Genomic DNA, 17,761 nt, shown 5'->3' on the forward strand with positions numbered 1-17,761 from the left:
CCATCTGCAGCATGTCATCTTAGAACGTGATATGGGTCACTGACAATGTTCTGTATGTACATATCTCAGGATGTATAGCTAAAAAATCAATGCACTGTAGAGTAGCGTATTATATAATAACATGCACAATTGCATACGAAAAATAATAATACGCTGTATGTACAGTGGCAACCTCGTGTGCTGTGCCTGTGATTGGGAAAAACAAAAATACCATGAAAGCAATTTAATTGAAAATCATGTCTACACTGGAGAAGCGATGTTCTTTTAATCTGTGAGTGTTGTTGATATAGAAAAAAATGAATGTCATTGTATAGGCACACGGACGCAATTTATACTGTACAGAAACACCGTGATTATTCTTAGTCTTCAGTTCTAGTTTAAATGTTTATAAATGTAATTTTGACAATGGCAGACAGCTGGATTAATGAAATGCATTCAAGGGCAGAACTCTGGAGGTATCATGTTGAAACCACGTGCCTTTGTTTTATACAGTACAGTACCTGAAATCGATGAGGTTAAAACAAATACTGTATTCTTTTCGCACAGTACGCTACTGTTGTACACTGTTTAATGGTGTTCTAGTAATGCTTACTGATGATAGGCATGTTTCATACATATTATTACACACACACACACACACACACACACACACACACACACACACATATATATATATATATATATATATATATATATATATATATATATGAAAATTTTAAATTTAGCCACGACAGTGTCACGAGTTTTATGGCCGACGTAAAGATAAAAATTTACGTATGCCGTCAATAAAAAAGTATTCCCCTAAATTATACTTAATGGAGGGGGGGGGGCCCCCCGGGGGGTCTTATTATTAAAAAAAATTATTTATGTAATTATACATTATATTTATGTATATTTAATAAAATGAAGGCCACTTTAAATAAATGATTTAATTAATTCTTCAGTACATGCTGCCAGACCAATGATATATATATATATATATATATATATATATATATATATATATCTATATATATATATATATATATTATATATATATAAATCCTTTACATGCTGTTCATTTAACGTGGCTCGATGTAGTCCACTGCAGCAGCGTACCTGCAGCGTCGCAGAGTTAGATGTGAAAGCCAGGATCGCAACATTCCAGCAAGCCTGTGAGATCTCCAGCGCTAGGGGGCTCCTAACAACTGGAGTGCATTTCCTTCCTCAAACACAGCCTCCGCTCTTCAATCAGCGGTTCGGTATTTAGGGAGGGGACAGGCACGTTCTTCTTATTATTGGGTATGTCACATTTACACAGTTGCTACGTATTTCACCGAGTTAGGCGGTGGTAATGGGGAAGAAAAGTGACTTTTTCAGCACGCACGCAAGCCTCTTGTAACTTTGCAGTCTTCCCTGATCTCCATTTCTCTCAGTCAGTTCGACAGTGACTCTTCGCTGCTTATATAGCCATCTAAAAATAGCGCACCTTTCACAAACCATGTGTGTTTCGACAGACAGCCCCCGCCGGCCAGTCAGGGACCGACATTCAGTTCTGGCTCCGCCCTTTCACCGCGTTCGCGCCGCCCTAATTGGTCGTCAGTGAAATCATCAGCCCTTTTTACCGTATATGGTCACGCACGGGGTTGATTGACGGCCCTGGGTTCCCTTGCTCGCTGTGGACTGTAGACTGCACTTTGCTGCTGAGCGGAGCAGCCAAAAAAATGCAACTTGGAATTTTACAGCAAGCATTGCAATCGGCTGCATTCGGCAATGCGGAAATAGATGGACGCTTCACGCCTCTGAGCTTGCATCCACAGTGTCGGGCCGCAGATCAGAAGCGCTCAGACCAGTAAACAGGATTGCATGGTTTAGCGCAGTTCAATTCCACGTTGTATGTTTTGCTGTATGTTTGTATTGGAGGACAGCGGACACCGCAGTTTTGGGATCGCAAGGATTTTTTTGTAAATGTTTTTTTTTGTTTGTTTGTTTTTTTAATTTCTGTATTTTTATTCTTGAATAAGTGGGTTATCATTTTTGGAGATCTAAAGATTGCTTTGTGACTGTCAAGCGTCAACATGGACGTGTTAGCAAATCACAGTATTTTTCAAGAGCTGCAGCTCGTGCACGACACCGGCTACTTCTCCGCTTTGCCTTCCCTGGAAGAGAACTGGCAGCAGGTGAATGGTTTCGATTCTGTGGCTCTTGCTGTAATTATTGTACAATATTGGCTCTGTGGTCGCCAGTAGCACCCCACATGTACACGATAACAGACACTGGTTTTAATTGGGCAAAAACGAAAGGGGTTTAAGTTAACAATACTCCAGGTTTTGGGTGATAATAATATTAATCGGAGTGATAAAAAGTACCGTAACATTGTATCGTGGGTAACTGCCGCGCAGCACTGCTGGGCTGGTCACGGCTATACTAGTAATTACTGTAATACATATAATGCGCGAATCCGTCATTTGGCTCGAAAGGGTGGTTTTGTAAAATGTCCAAATGTGGAGGTTTAGGATGTGTGTGTGAGAGAGAGAGAGAGAGAGAGAGAGAGAGAGAGAGAGAGAGAGAGAGAGAGAAAAGAAGGCGGCTATATTACTGAACCGATGTAAAAAACATGCTTTGTTTTATTCTATTGAAGACAGTAAACGCACAGTGGAGAGAGAAACATAGACGGCTGTCAGTCGCTGTATTTGTTGTCTAGTCGGTCGGGCAGTGGCGGATAAATTAAAAGCACGACGATATTCTGGTTCGTTTAATGTCAGTGACAATTTTAACGGCTTAGGTGTTGAGTAATCTGTAAATGTAATGGCGCACAGCGGGCTATTATAGGAGAGTTCATTGTACAATTAAAGTAGCTGGTTTGAGCTTCACGCACATACCAGTCTCCAGTGCAACAAATATCTATTCGTTGTTAAATATCATTCTAATGCACATACACGGGGTGGATACTGTCAGCTAAACTAGGCCGGCAGTACTGTGCTGTGCATACAGACCATGGAGTGTTTGTTACAAATCTATACAGTTTTGAAACATTGTGACACATCTCGCTCAGCCTCCACTCATTAAATGAAGTCATCCGGGGGCTGGAGCACAAACACTTGACAGGCACAGGGCAAACAGATGCAATGGCACAATATTTCAGGACTTGTTTGATTTTTTTTTTGTTTGGATGTTTTGCTATGGACCATTAATACAATTGGATCTCATTGTGTCACTGCAGTAAAGTACCTGGTGTGTTCATTTTAGAAGCCTTTTCATATTGCAGTATACATTGCTTTGTAAAGATCTCTTTCTGTGTGTCTGTGGTGCACCTTGGCCCTGTGCCACGTGCAGTCATGTATCTTACTTTTACTTTTAGGCAGCCTAAAGCCCCCTTGTTCTCTGAGTTAATAGGCTGCTGTGTTCTGCCCTACAAGTCACTTTAGTAAATTGACTCTCATTGTGCAGGCTCTTTAAGAGTAGAACGGCTCTGCTCTTTTATTGGTCTGGCACTAGATCGTCCTGCCTTGTTCCTTTTCACAGACACTTTAGCCTGCCTTTCTGAAACGTTTTTGTCGTTGACTGTAATAGGCAGTTACACCACTCTTTTTAAACATTTCCCATGCTGATAATAGCTCAGTCAGAACCATCAAAACCAGTCCTCTGCCAGAAGCTGGTTTATTAGCACACTGGTATTTGAGATCATTTGGGTCTTCATTGAATGAGCCCAGTACAGATTCACACATGCATGTAGAGAAGTTCTAGAATCACAGGATTACTTTCCAGGATTTTCACAAGTAAGAACCTGTCAGGCAGGATTCAGCATCATTGATTGATAGTGTGCTAGCTAAAAGGTAGGAGTATAAGTAAGCTGCAGGCTATATTCGATAACCTGGCAGAGCCCTCTGATCTCAAATGTGTCTAGGGAGAAAAAAAATCATACAACAATTAATTGGAAGTCCTGGAGCACAAAGTTACTTGTAATTATGCATCATAAAACTTAATTTCAAAATCCCTGCTGAGAAAGACGACAAATCCTTTTCATACTGCAAACAACAATGGCAAATTGGGGTCTGCCGGCAGCATTTAATTGATTTTTAGCAGGATGCTTCTAAGTTTAGATTAAGGCTTAATGGGTATGCAATGGAGCCTGTGTGTGCAGGGGGCTTGCTTGCACTGTAACCTGGTGAAGAATGAGTTAATGCTCCATCGTCATGCTGTTGCTCTCTGCACAGGTATAGGGCCGTTTTTAAATGGGGAGGCTCGGTGCTTTTCCAGGGTGTGCATTGTTCTTCTGTTAAACAAAAACAGTGGCGTGCAGGTGCTGTCTCATCTCCTCTCTGAGCAAAGCATAGTGAACACCGGGCTCTGCTGTCAGCCAGTGTGGTGGCATGGATCACTGAGCCTGCACGAGGTTAGGCTGAGACCCGATCCAATCTTCCACTTTTGCAGTACAGCTGGAGCCACTCCAGACCACACTGTCCTCCAAAAACCTGTTCTTCCTTTATAGGAAGTGAAAGAAAGAGTTCTATTTGAACTGTTTGTGAAACTGAGCCAAATCTGACTGTCCCTTTAAGAGCATGGTGTACTGCAAAACTGAAGCCATTAAAGGGAAATAAATAATGTCACCAGTTGTCAGAGATAGTGCGCCAGCATGTTTTATGGTCCTGCTTCCCCTGTTCTGGTTCCCTGTGTTTCTCCCTGATTTTCTGCTCATGTCACCCCAGCTCATTCTGTTTCTATCTCTGAATCCTCTTCTGGTTCCCTGTGTTTCTCCCTGATTTTCTGCTCATGTCACCCCAGCTCATTCTGTTTCTATCTCTGAATCCTCTTCTGGTTCCCTGTGTTTCTCCCTGATTTTCTGCTCATGTCACCCCTGCTCGTTCTGTTTCTGTCTCCTCTGAATTTCCTGCATGCACCGTGTCTTGTGTAATAGTTGGCACCTCATAGTTGGGTCCTCTGGTGCCTTTTGTGTCTGTATTACTCTCTGAATGTTGAGAAAGAAATGAAACTGGAACTCGGATGAGCTCTTTGGAATGTTCACATGCAGCATTGTTTTCCTTATTTTTTAATTTCCACTCTGTGGTTTGTTTGTTTTTTTGCTTTTGTTTTTCTCTCTGCCTTTTCTTTTATATCTTTCTTTCATTTTGTAAACTGATAGTTGTTTAAATGAGGTCATTGGAAAGAGGAGGAGCAACACGGTTATAGAACAAATCCTGTTTTTAAATGCCAATGTAAAAAGGAGGCGGGGAATACCTTATATAGCTGTGCGTTCTGAATGGATAGAAAAAAAAGCATTTGGAAGTTGAAACTGGGTTAGCTTCATCTGCATGGTGGGGATTGAGTTGTTTGCTTGTGGTTGTTCTCCTGATTTTTTGCTGTGGTGTGATAGGGTTGCAATAAGATGGAAGCTCTGAAGAGGCTGCTTTCACTGCATCTATTTCAGGAGCTATCTGATGAAAGAGCCCTGTTTTAAAGAGGTGTAATCCCTTTTGGTTTTCTAATGGAGCTATTTCAACGAGTGGGCTAATCTCTTATTAATGTGAACACTCCAATAATACAGGGAACCACACTGAGAAATGATCCTATCTGTGCAATTTGGTAAGAGAGGGGTGTTTTTATTATGAGTATTATGCGAGTGTCTTTCCGCTATCCTGAATACCCACAGAGAGCAGAAGCCACGTGCAGGAGAGTGATTGCAAGCAGCCTGCTTGATTACAAAGCAGACAGCGACAGCAAGGTGATACAGACACGCACTTACACTGTACTTGAATATCCAGCCACTCTCCTGTGACTGTAGGCTATGAGTTCTGTGCTGTATGGTATGTTATGTAATCCTCGCTGGAGCTCACAGCTGGCTGTTCACAACACCGTTGTTTTTGTCTATCTGTGAGATTGAAGGCATGCAGCTGCCCCAGTCACGGCAGCAGGAGCCCTGGGTTGATTTTTTTTTGTTTTTATCATTCATTTATTAAATTGTTCTTTAGCTGCTCTATGCACAAACTGCTTGGAAAGCATAACCCCCGAGTGTGGAGGAGGAGGGGGGAGGTGGCTTGCTCTGCTGTACAGCCAGCTCTACTCCCTGGCTGCTGCTAGTTACAGTACATGCCTAAGCATTGATGAGCTAGCGTGACTGGTGACTGAAGACAGACTCTAATTCTGCAGAGATGACACAAGACTTGGGGGCCCTTTCAAGTGCAGCGGAATAGTCTGTATTTAAAATGTTTGGCAAGCAAGCTTAATGCAATTACCCTTTAGTTTTGAGCGGCTTGGGGCTTGGGGCTGCGTTCGGTTGTGTTTGGTTTAACGTTACATCAGAGAATTCAAATCCGAGGTCTCCTGTGGCTTTGGGATCTGAAATGAGCCTACAGATGGCTCTTGTGCTGCCCTGTGTCTCCTAGGTAGAGAGAGTCTGAAGAGAGTCTAGGGCTCTGTGTTTTGCTCAGAGTAGTCTAGGCTAAAAAAAAAAAAGAACAGAATATGAGGTAGCAGAGTGCTTATGTATCATGCATACCTTAAAGTCCTGCATCTCCACGGTTTCTTTATAGCGTAAGTCATTCTGCTGTTTTTATAATAGCCTCCTAGCAGGTACCCTACACACACACACACACACGCAGTCATGGTTATGATAACCTGGCTGCATAGCAACAGGTGTTGCCAAGGATACTTATCTAAAAGTAGGCTTACTGGCAGACTGGCAGGCAGAGAAACATGTGTGGTGGTGGTGTTGTTTTTGTCATGTGACAGCAGTAAATATACTTTTTAAGTGCTGTTTGTTTATTTGTTTTTACTGTAAAGCCTTTTTTTTTTATTTGTTTGGTTTTGTTTTTTAACAAGGAAAAGGCATTGACTGGATCTTGGTCGTTCCCAAGGACGAGATAGGAGAGATCAAGGGCAGTAAACCAACATGCTAGTTTTATAGCTAATCCATCATACGGTACCATAAACAGAAAATAAAGAACAATAAAGCTCATGACTCACTTTAATAAGCAGTGGCATTAGCCAGTAAAGGTTGTAATAGATCATTAAAGCTGAACTCGCTGGATTACATCAGGCAGGTCATAAGTGACCTGGTGTTCCATTATTAATAACTGTGCTGAAATAAAGACTGGACCTGAAATCTCACAGCAGCGTAGTTCTGTGCATTGTCATGTGCAGTATTACATGGAGATGGCTGATGGCATTGGCTTAGTAAACGCCAAACTTCAGTGTTTTAACCACATCACTTTTATTAGGAGCCTTCACTTCCTGCTCAGAACCATGTGCCAGAATGTTAAAGCTCAGTATATTTACAAACACAGCTGCTTGCATGTGCTTTTGATATCTTTATACTGGCCGTAGCACGAGCATAGCATCTGTACATAATGTAAAAATCATACAGTACTTCCTTTCCTTTAAGTAAGTAAGGCAAGTGAAAGTGCTTTACCTTTTTACATTTTTCAAACTTGTGCTTGCTATTAATTTTTTTCATTTCCAGATGAATAGAACTAAAACCGAGAGGTCAGTTTGCTTGCCTGAGGTTCCATCCAGTGAGGCTCGGTGACTGTGCTGGGAATGTGAACTCTCTCTGTCCCCTGCTCCATGCTTAGACCCCTCTGCCTGTATTTACATGTTTGCACATACAGCATGTTTGTGTGAGGAAAGTCTCTGTGCTTCAGTAGATCACTGTTTTAGTTAAGGAGACTGTGCGTTCTATATTTTGTTAAACATGTGTGCTTTATAGATGATGGCCGGTATTACATTTTTATGAAGGTAGTTTTCGCATAAATTCCAGCAGTTATTTTTTGCACAGTATTGGTTTTGTTGGTATCTCTATAAAGCCGCTCACTCTACGTGCCATCACAATGGGGGTATGCTGTGCTCGTTATGAATGATCTCAATAGGAAACTGTGTAGTAAGCCTTTTGTTCTTGTCGCTCTGTGTAAATGAAACCTCAACAGAAAGGCCCCCTCTCTCTGCTCAGGCTGCTTCCCACTCCGGTTAAATACAAGATAAAGCGAGCAAACTGCGCGGGGTCTCGGCCGCTGTCCAAACACCAGGGCTTTCCTCAGGAAACCCTGCCCTCGTTTAGCAAAGGGTTTCACTCTAACTGTCTGCGCTCATGTTATCAATCCTTTCTCAATTCAAACAGTTGCTTTTGAGACACACACTTCTCAGTACTATTTGATTAGCACCCTCTTCACACTATTTGAAGCTTTACCCCCTCTGCTTTGAAGTGAAGCAGGTGACCAGCTGTATCCGGTATATATTTGTATACTGTGCCCTGCAGTGGTCTATGTCGACAGTCAGCTGATAGAACTCAGGCCATTTGCAGTGGCGCATGGTGATGCCCTTACAAAAGTTTAACACGGCCATTAAACCTTGTGAAAGCATGGTAAAGCATAGACATGCATTGTAAAAGCCCAGAGAGAGCTGGCAAGCCATGGTAAGCTGTGCTAAATGCATATGCTTAGTGTAACCATGGGAAAACCATTACGATAGTGATAAACTCTTATAAGGGTATCAGTGGCTGTGAAGGGGTATATTTTGTGTTTTATGTTGTATGTGGCGTGTGTATGTGTCTGTTACATGTATTATTGTAGTGGTGCACAGAGCGTGGGTTATGTAGCACAGGTGATGTAAAGTGTGTAATTGTATTTCGGCACAGGGATATGCACAATCGCTCCACGTGCAGATTAAACTGGGTATTTGTATGGGGGCACGGGGAGCACGATCAGTTCACGTGCAGCTGTGCCGAGATTCCAATTGAATGATCGATTAGCAATCAAGTCTCAGTACAGCTGCAGAAAAGATGCAGTGTTTCACTCACTCGGGGTTGGGTGCTCGGTGAGTGGAGAACGGGAGAGAGAAGGAGAATTTAAAAAAAAAAAAAAAAAACGGCACGGTGGCCAAAACAGACAGACACTAACAAACACGGTGAGACTGACAAACATGTACCGTGCTGGTGCTTCCAGCACGAAACAGCAATTGTTATTTATATTTGAATTCTCCTTCTCTCCATTCCAGATTTTAGTACCAGCTTGATTATACACAGTGTGTAGGTAGCCAGCTCAGGGGTGTCTTATTAAACTCCTAGTAAAACCAGGAATGTGTCAAAGTGCTATGCCGACGGGGTCTCATCCCTGCTGTATGCTGCACGTGACCCTGTATTGTACTGTTGATATCGGAGGTAAAGGGGTCACAGCAGTTTCTCTTTGACAGCGTGGTGGTAATGCATACCATGCAGCATGACTGGTTTCCAGGGCAACATCTGAGTAACTCAGGTTCTGTATGAAACACAGACAATGTTGGAGTAATTTAGATCGTTCTGAAATTAAGATATTATTGGCAAGTCAGGCTGCAGTTCAGCAGATTTGTAGTTGAGGTGACCTCATAAAAACATGATGTTACCTTTACTGAAGCAGTTTTCTGCTGTGGAAATGAGTCTGGTACTGTGATATGGTTATGGTTGTGGTGTTGTAGTGTTTTTAGTTGAACTAGATAGCTGCAGGAGGGGTTTGCTCCTGTCTGTAGTGTTTTCTGATTGGTGTGATGGAGCAGATGATGGAGCAGAATGCAAATCCTAGCAACGGCATGGTTAGGAGACAACCTAAGCACTGGCGTACAGTGCACAGTCTACAGTGTCAGGATGCATTCATTTGCATTCGCTGCAAAGCTGCAGCTGGCGTGACATTTTTGGCATGAAGTGTGACACCGTAGGGGACTTGGTCATTTGTTTTTATTTGCTTATTTAAATCTCTCAACAAAACTGCTGCTCTGTGAAGTTGCTGAAAGCATCACAAGTATTTAGATATTCGAATGAAGAAGCTAACATTGAGATCTGGATGGGTGGTTGGATGTATTCCATGATTGCTTGCTTGCTGTGGTAATGTCTGTTTAATTTTTTACCCTCAACTCCTCAGAACTGTCCCATTCATACCAACGGCATGACCCCCTCTGACCAGAGATACAGTCACATTAGCAGTACAGTATAAATTCCTTAAAATGTACTGGAAATAGAAAATCAACCAACAAAAAACTGTGGGCTACATTCTCAAAGCTGTTTATTCCAGTTCATTTAAAATAGTAAGAGAAAATGCCTAATTTAAAGCACAATGGGGTCTACATTTTCACACACAGGTACCTGTTTTTATATCAGTGATACAGTCATGTAAGTATATAAATGACTAATCCTGAGGTGTTCTGATACATTTGCACACTGCTGTATATGTCAGGGTTGAGACCCACATTAAGTAGGAAATTTCACCACATCTGTTTACCTGCCCCTTGAATGGATAGACTCATGTCTTGCCATGTCCTCTGCTTTCACAAAAGCGGATATCATAATTGCAGTTCAGCATTGCAACACCCTTGCAAGGTGCAGGAATGCACACACAGTGTCTGCATCACTTCCTCGATCCAGTATGTTGGGTAAGAAAGGCTGTGAACAAGTCTTGACCTGTTCTGTGTTAAAGTACTGTCCTGTCGTCATCAACATCAGCAGGGATTGTACTGCCTGAGGTTATAGGGTGCAGTTAATGACCCAGCAGAAATATCCTGCATGTTTAACAGTATTGAGCTTATTTTATGAAGCATTGCTTACTATGGATTAAAGCTGGCTCTATACTTGCTCATGAATGCACTATGCATGATCTATCAAGCCTCTTGTTAAGTAAAATATTTTAACCTTGAGGTGGTTTCTGACAGTAGTGGTTCTGGTGGAGATGGTTAGGGTTAGTGAATTCACCAAATGAAAATCTTAGATTGTTAGCAGACAGTATGCTGCAATGAAACCCTATTCAAGGTATTTCTTTTTAAGTACTAAGATTCATAATGCTTAACGAAGCAACATTCAAAATAGTAGGGGGTTGAGAGTGTACTGGGACCCAATCAAAGCCATCAAATCAATAATTAAAAGGCTGCCTTTGACTCACCCCAAACCCCTGGCAGCTATAATTTGGCTTTCCCCAGGCCAGCCTGCAGCGCTTCTCATCTGCTTGAGGGTTACACTTCAAAAGCTCTTCTAAAGTCACCGGGAGGACCTGTCTTGCTGCCTCCTTGCCGTACCCTCTGTTTGCATTCTCAATGAATACAGAGCATGATGCAACAGGAATACCTTTTTATTGAACTAGCATGGTTTAAATGTTACACACAAGGCTAAACAAATGATACTTCTGGGTGGTTATTCTGTTGTCACCTCAGGTGCAGTACAGAAGGAAGAGGCAAGGATAGGCTGGTATAGTCAGAGACAAGAAAAAATACAGAGGCTCACTGATTTGTGGAGCCGACAACTATTTCAGGAAGGGGTAAATACGAATCGGCGATCAGAACTGTAGTGACGTTGCAAATGTAGAAATCCCACACCAATGGGAGCTGGCTGATGGTTCCAGTGCAGTATGTGAGAGCTGCCTGATGGTTCCAGTGCAGTATGTGGGAGCTGGCTGATGGTTCCAGTGCAGTATGTGGGAGCTGGCTGATGGTTCCAGTGCAGTATGTGGGAGCTGGCTGATGGTTCCAGTGCAGTATGTGGGAGCTGCCTGATGGTTCCAGTGCAGTATGTGGGAGCTGCCTGATGGTTCCAGTGCAGTATGTGGGAGCTGGGTGGTGGTTTCAGTGCAGTATGTGGGAGCTGGGTGGTGGTTCCAGTGCAGTATGTGGGAGCTGGCTGAGCTCAGTGGCAGCCAGATTCAGCTGATGTTGTAACCGCTGCTTTTAGCTGAATGTAATTCAACGCTTCATTTGAAAGGTTGATGTTCTAAAAACCAAAGGTAGTGGTGATTCTGAGCTTCATAGAAAGTACAGCTGCGTTGTCTTCTGTGCCCATCTGGGCATAGTGGCAGCTATTGCATAACAAAGAAGCATGCCTGCATTAGACATGTGTATCATTTCAGCAGCAGGTTCATTTTAAGAGCTATTAATATAGAGCTCTTCTACTTCAGCATGTGTTGTGTGAGGTATAGATGAAGGGTCTGGCTGAAGTTTAGATGGCTCAGATGACAGATAATAAAAGACAGAACAGAATGCTTACAATATATTGATCAAAGGGTTTGTTCTACTGTGTAGTCCCAGTAGAGGTTCTTGGCTAATGTATGGCTGTTGCATTATTTATTCTCTTTTCATTACACCAGATCCAGGCTTTTTTCCAGTTGCCATTACGCTGGGCAAAGTTTGTACAAAATTTAAACCCAGTCTTGACAATGACCAGTGATATGAACAGCAATGGCCAGTGATATGAACAGCAATGGCCAGTGATATGAACAGCAATGGCCAGTGATATGAACAGCAATGGCCAGTGATATGAACAGCAATGGCCAGTGATATGAGCAGCAATGACCAATGATATGAACAGCAATGGCCAGTGATATGAGCAGCAATGGCCAGTGATATGAGCAGCAATGGCCAGTGATATGAGCAGCAATGGCCAGTGATATGAGCAGCAATGGCTAGTGATATGAGCAGCAATGACCAATGATATGAACAGCAATGGCCAGTGATATGAGCAGCAATGGCTAGTGATATGAACAGCAATGGCCAGTGATATGAGCAGCAATGGCCAGTGATATGAGCAGCAATGGCTAGTGATATGAGCAGCAATGACCAATGATATGAACAGCAATGGCCAGTGATATGAGCAGCAATGGCCAGTGATATGAACAGCAATGGCCAGTGATATGAGCAGCAATGGCTAGTGATATGAACAGCAATGGCCAGTGATATGAGCAGCAATGACCAGTGATATGAACAGCAATGGCTAGTGATATGAGCAGCAATGACCAGTGATATGAACAGCAATGGCTAGTGATATGAACAGCAATGGCCAATGATATGAGCAGCAATGGCTAGTGATATGAACAGCAATGGCCAGTGATATGAACAGCATACAGGCTCCTGAGGGGAGGCTCCTGCTCTGGTTGAAACTGCAGAGCCTCTCTTATCACTCCAGAGAATCTCAACAGCAGAGACTGTTTTTTTTTTTTTTTTTTTTTTTATGGCTTAGTGACACACTCTTCCTGTAATACTGTCTGTGTTTGCGGTTGACAGGGCTGATCCCACACGAGAGCCAACGATCTTATCAAGGATGATCTCGGCATTGACTTGCCTGCAGCCTAGAACATGGAGCCAGAGCTGCCATTCATACACCCAGAGAATTAGTCCGGCACACATTCTCTCCACGCGTGCTTTCCTTCTTTATCTGGCTTACTCTCTTTGTTCGCTTTTATATGTTTTAGTCCTTTCTTCCTCCCTCTGTTCTCTTTTCTTTCCTTTACTTCTGCCTTTGTCCCCTCTGCTGTTCTGTTATTTGTCCCTTGTCTTCCCTCTCTTTGTTTCCATTCCTTTTTCCACTGTGGTGTGACCTTTTCTTTTGCGAATAATGAAGAGCAGTCCGGCACACGGAGTAATGTGCCTAAATATCCCTCTTGCAGACATCAAAGCTTATAAGAAGCTGTTAATCCCATTTAAAGTGTCCCTTTTCAATCCAATTGTGACATGAGTAATCCTGACAGTAGGATTTAATGAAAATCACTGTGTCCTGATTAGATTACCGAGCCTGACCGGCCAGGCTCCATTAGCAGTCTTTGCACAGATACAGTGCAGCTTGTGGAAATCCTGCTAAAACCAGGGTAGTATCTACTTTCCAAAGCTTGTGTCGCTGGCTTTAACCTGCGCACTTACTGTTCAACTTACTGACCCGTAAAACTCATTATAAAACCTAAGCTCAGTTTGCATAGCTGGGTAAATGTTAGCACACATGCTTTGAACCGCACATGTCTAGATTTCATTTGTAGGCTATGAGAAGTTACATAAAAACCAACGTAATAGCTGAATAGTCCCTCCAACATGCAGTGGGATATTTTTTTTGCAAGCACTAGTAATGTTTGTATGCACAAGCAAATCTTCAACAACGCAAAGATGGTGATCCAGTGTAACAGAGAGCTTTGTAATGTTAAGAAAAAAGATAATTACCGGAAGAGAATGTCCACTTGCATTGGAACAGTATTAAATTAGACATCGCCACCACCTCTTTCAGCTGGGTGTCTAGTAAAAGCTATGAAGTAGCTGCACTCTGCTACTCTACCAGTGCACAGAGCATACTGCTCCTGCTGCACCTGTATCTATCCATGAGGGTCACTGTACAGCTGACCCCATGACCTAGGGTAAGGCCTTGTTCTTTTTCAGAATGCTGAGAGGCACTGCCCCTTCCATTCCTGTCACATGGCCTCTCTGTTGTTCCTCTTATTACTGGCTTCCAAGGTGTAATCTTTAGGTTCTGTAGCACAGATTTATCTGAATCCTTTGTCAATGACCTGAAGTTTGACCCCTCAAGTCGATTCTCCATTTGGAAAGCACAGAGACAAGCAGGGCCAAGATGTGGCAGGTTCCCACCATCTCAGCTTTCTGATTCAGGATTACTCATTGCTGTTGATTTGGATCTGGCTCTGGGTTACCATGGTTAAGGTGGCCATGGTTATAAAGATAATGGGGACTGTTAACCCAGGGGCGTGTCTTCTGTGTTTAAAATGGAAGGAACTGTTAACAAATTTCTGGTTGGTTCCTCGGAGGGCGGCACCTTCTTCACGTCCAAAAGGTGACTTTCAAGTCCTGTCTGAGGATAACCTGCTGTATCTACCAGCACCCCAGTGAGGGAAGATAAGACTGAAGACTGGAGCTGCTGGGTTGATGCATTGTGTGTGTTTGTATGCAAGCATGCTAACATTTTGTGCGTGCCTGTGTGTTTTGTATACAAATGCAAGCATGCTAACATTTTGGGATTTTCCTATGATAGGCCTGTGTGTATTCAGTACGTCTCTTGCAACATGTTTAAGGGCATGGTGTTCTATCACAAAGCACCACCTTAAACATTTCAAAGGCCTTTTTAAAGCAAACCCTTCAGCCTCTAGGGCACAGCACCTCATTTTCTTCCCTGAGAGCAAGGATCTTGTGTTCTAGTTACAATAAAAATACCACTGAAACAGCAGTAGTGGCAGCTGGGATCTGATTAGCTTCGGTGTGTGTACATGTGCGTGTGCCATTCTTGTTTGCCCTTTCCAGTTTTGGAAGTGGCATGACCAGCAGTCTTTGCAGGTTGCTTTGAGTACTGTAAGGCAGTGTCATAGGAGCCGCGATTGCAACTCAGGATCTGATAGCACTGGTAGGATCAATTGGGGTTATTTGCTGATTTGTGCGGATGGTTTGTATTCATTTATTTTATTGAAGGAGTTACCCATGGCTCTTTCATGACAGTCCTGGGGACAGCATCTTGTTTGTGCATTACGAAAGATTCTCAGGTACTGATTGCGCACAGCACTCTTTCCACGATGTCCAGCCGAAACTGATTCCTAACCTTGTCATCTAAAAGCTGTTTTCCCAGTCACTACAGTTTCAGGACTCATTTCAGCAAACTGCAATACAGCACATGCTTGCCTATGACAGTCTGCATTGCATTTACCTTTGTCTGTGTCAGGAGTCACTTCCAAAAGTGTAGCACAGCTTTGCAGCTTCAGCATTGCCTCACCTTGCAAACCCCATTTAAACCCATGACACATTGTGATGCATGAGTCAACACAAGCACTTGGTGTGCAGTAGGTGGTCTGGGAACTCCGCTTCTGTGTTGCTGTTCCTCACATACAGCAAATCGTTGCACTGCTGGACTCCTGGAAGAGCTTGTTGCCCACTGAAGCATTTCACAGAGCAGATTTGTAAAGGAAGATCATTTTGAATGAATTGGTGTTAATGCCCTGTGCATTTTAAACGGGACGAAGGGGGTGACCATGTAAGCTTGGTAGGATTGATGAGGGTTTACGTCGGACATTGATGAAGGCATGAATAGCTTAAGCCCTCCTCTTGACCTGGTTCATTACAGTCTTACCCCTGATTCTGTATGCAACAGAAAACATTAGGTAGCATTTATAGGTCTGTAGTGGTCTGTTTTAAATGGTGCAGTGAATCACAAAACGAAACCTTTTCACCGCGCTTAATGTTTCTGTCTGGAAGAACTACTGTATTGTTGCCTGAGAAACTAACAGGACAGAAACAGAAGTGCCGTGTTACAAAGAAAGCACATTTAAGAGTGGAGGAAAAATAACGTGTACTGTAGTCTTGAGAGTTTGGTTTTGGAATTGTTTTTAGTATAATGTATATGCATATACACTAAGCAGGCTGGTGTTGTGCAAGCAAGCATTGTACGAACATGTGTTGTTGCCCTCAGCTTTAGAAGAAAATACTTCCAAGGGCATTTCAATACACTGCATTCAGAATCAAGTATAAATAAATAATTAAGTGAGCCAAGACATTTCCATCAAACAAAACAAACAAGCACACACACACAATGCACAGTGAATATGGTTTAAAATATAGGGGAACATAATACATTTGAATTGCACAAAGTTTTAGTGGCTGTCTTCCTCATATGCTGGTCATATTTTCAGTAATGTATTCACAGATCTACCCTTTACGTGCATAAAACAAAAGCGAATGGATGTATCTGAATGTGTGAATATCCCTACTGTGTAATCCTGTCTCGTGGCAATTAGCCAAGCAAAACTGAATTAAATTATTTGAAAATTAAAAGTGGTGAATCTGCCTTGGGTGCATAAGCAGCTGTTTCCATTTTTCATTTGCGGGGTGTATGCGCTATTCATTTATTTTTATATCCCCTTTTTATTAGCCTGGTCGGGTAGCTGTCAGGAGATGATGGCTTTTTAGTGCTAATTGTTGTGATTTCGAAGGGGTTGGAGGAGGAGGAGGGGGAGAGAGAGCCAGTCCCAACAGAGCGTCTGAGATGGGATTGGAGAGGACTGTCTACAGGAGAGAAAATTACTGACTCCCCCCACCCCAGCTGGCATGCAAAACAGCACAGGTGCAGGGATGGAAAAGACTGACTGGTAATTACACAGACGAGCGTCCCAGCATGAGCGTCTGAGTCCAGAGATCCTTGATCAAGCTGTTTGCTTATAAAGATTTCATGGGGAGACAAGGGGAGCATGAGGGGATTGTTGACTTACTGTACTCACAAGGGTCCTGAAAGGCAGGACCTAATGTAAGCCTCATGAAAAGATAATGCCAGGACACGGCAGGGGCTGGAGCCTGGGCCTGGAGGTTTTTCCTTTCTATTTTTTTGCACATTTGACACATGCAAGAGGTTTAGTGATGTTAAAGGAGCTGCTACGAGGCTTCCTTCTGTGCAGCAGCAAGCACAAGGCACTCTTAAAAAGAGGTGCAAGGAAGGTACTGTACAGCACATGCAGCCATTGTTACACGTTGCATAAAAGTGGTGCAGCCTGAGCAGCCCTTGTTTTATCCACCAGTTCTACAGCTTGGAACTGGGGGAGGAGCCTGTTCCTTTAAGAGGCTGTTGCTTGTTGGAACTGGGGGAGGAGCCTGTTCCTTTGAGAGGCTGTTGCTTGTTGGAACTGGGGGAGGAGCCTGTTCCTTTGAGAGGCTGTTGCTTGTTGGAACTGGGGAGGAGCCTGTTCCTTTGAGAGGCTGTTGCTTGTTGGAACTGGGGGAGGAGCCTGTTCCTTTGAGAGGCTGTTGCTTGTTGGAACTGGGGGAGGAGCCTGTTCCTTTGAGAGGCTGTTGCTTGTTGGAACTGGGGAGGAGCCTGTTCCTTTGAGAGGCTGTTGCTTGTTGGAACTGGGGGAGGAGCCTGTTCCTTTGAGAGGCTGTTGCTTGTTGGAACTGGGGAGGAGCCTGTTCCTTTGAGAGGCTGTTGCTTGTTGGAACTGGGGGAGGAGCCTGTTCCTTTGAGAGGCTGTTGCTTGTTGGAACTGGGGGAGGAGCCTGTTCCTTTGAGAGGCTGTTGCTTGTTGGAACTGGGGAG

At 43.2% G+C, this 17,761-nt stretch overlaps 1 protein-coding gene across 1 annotated transcript in view; it reads left to right on the forward strand.

The window, feature by feature from the left end:
• The first annotated feature begins 1,953 nt into the window (after nucleotides 1-1,953).
• The window catches only part of LOC121322468 (Krueppel-like factor 7), a 31,645-nt gene continuing 15,837 nt past the window's right edge, over nucleotides 1,954-17,761 (forward strand). Inside the window, exon 1 of the mRNA XM_041262507.1 lies at nucleotides 1,954-2,159. Coding sequence (XP_041118441.1) covers nucleotides 2,058-2,159 — 102 coding nt within the window. The 5' untranslated portion in view covers nucleotides 1,954-2,057. The remainder of the gene's footprint in view (nucleotides 2,160-17,761) is intronic.

The sequence above is a fragment of the Polyodon spathula genome, chromosome 10, assembly GCF_017654505.1.
Source record: "Polyodon spathula isolate WHYD16114869_AA chromosome 10, ASM1765450v1, whole genome shotgun sequence".
NCBI lineage: Eukaryota > Metazoa > Chordata > Actinopteri > Acipenseriformes > Polyodontidae > Polyodon > Polyodon spathula.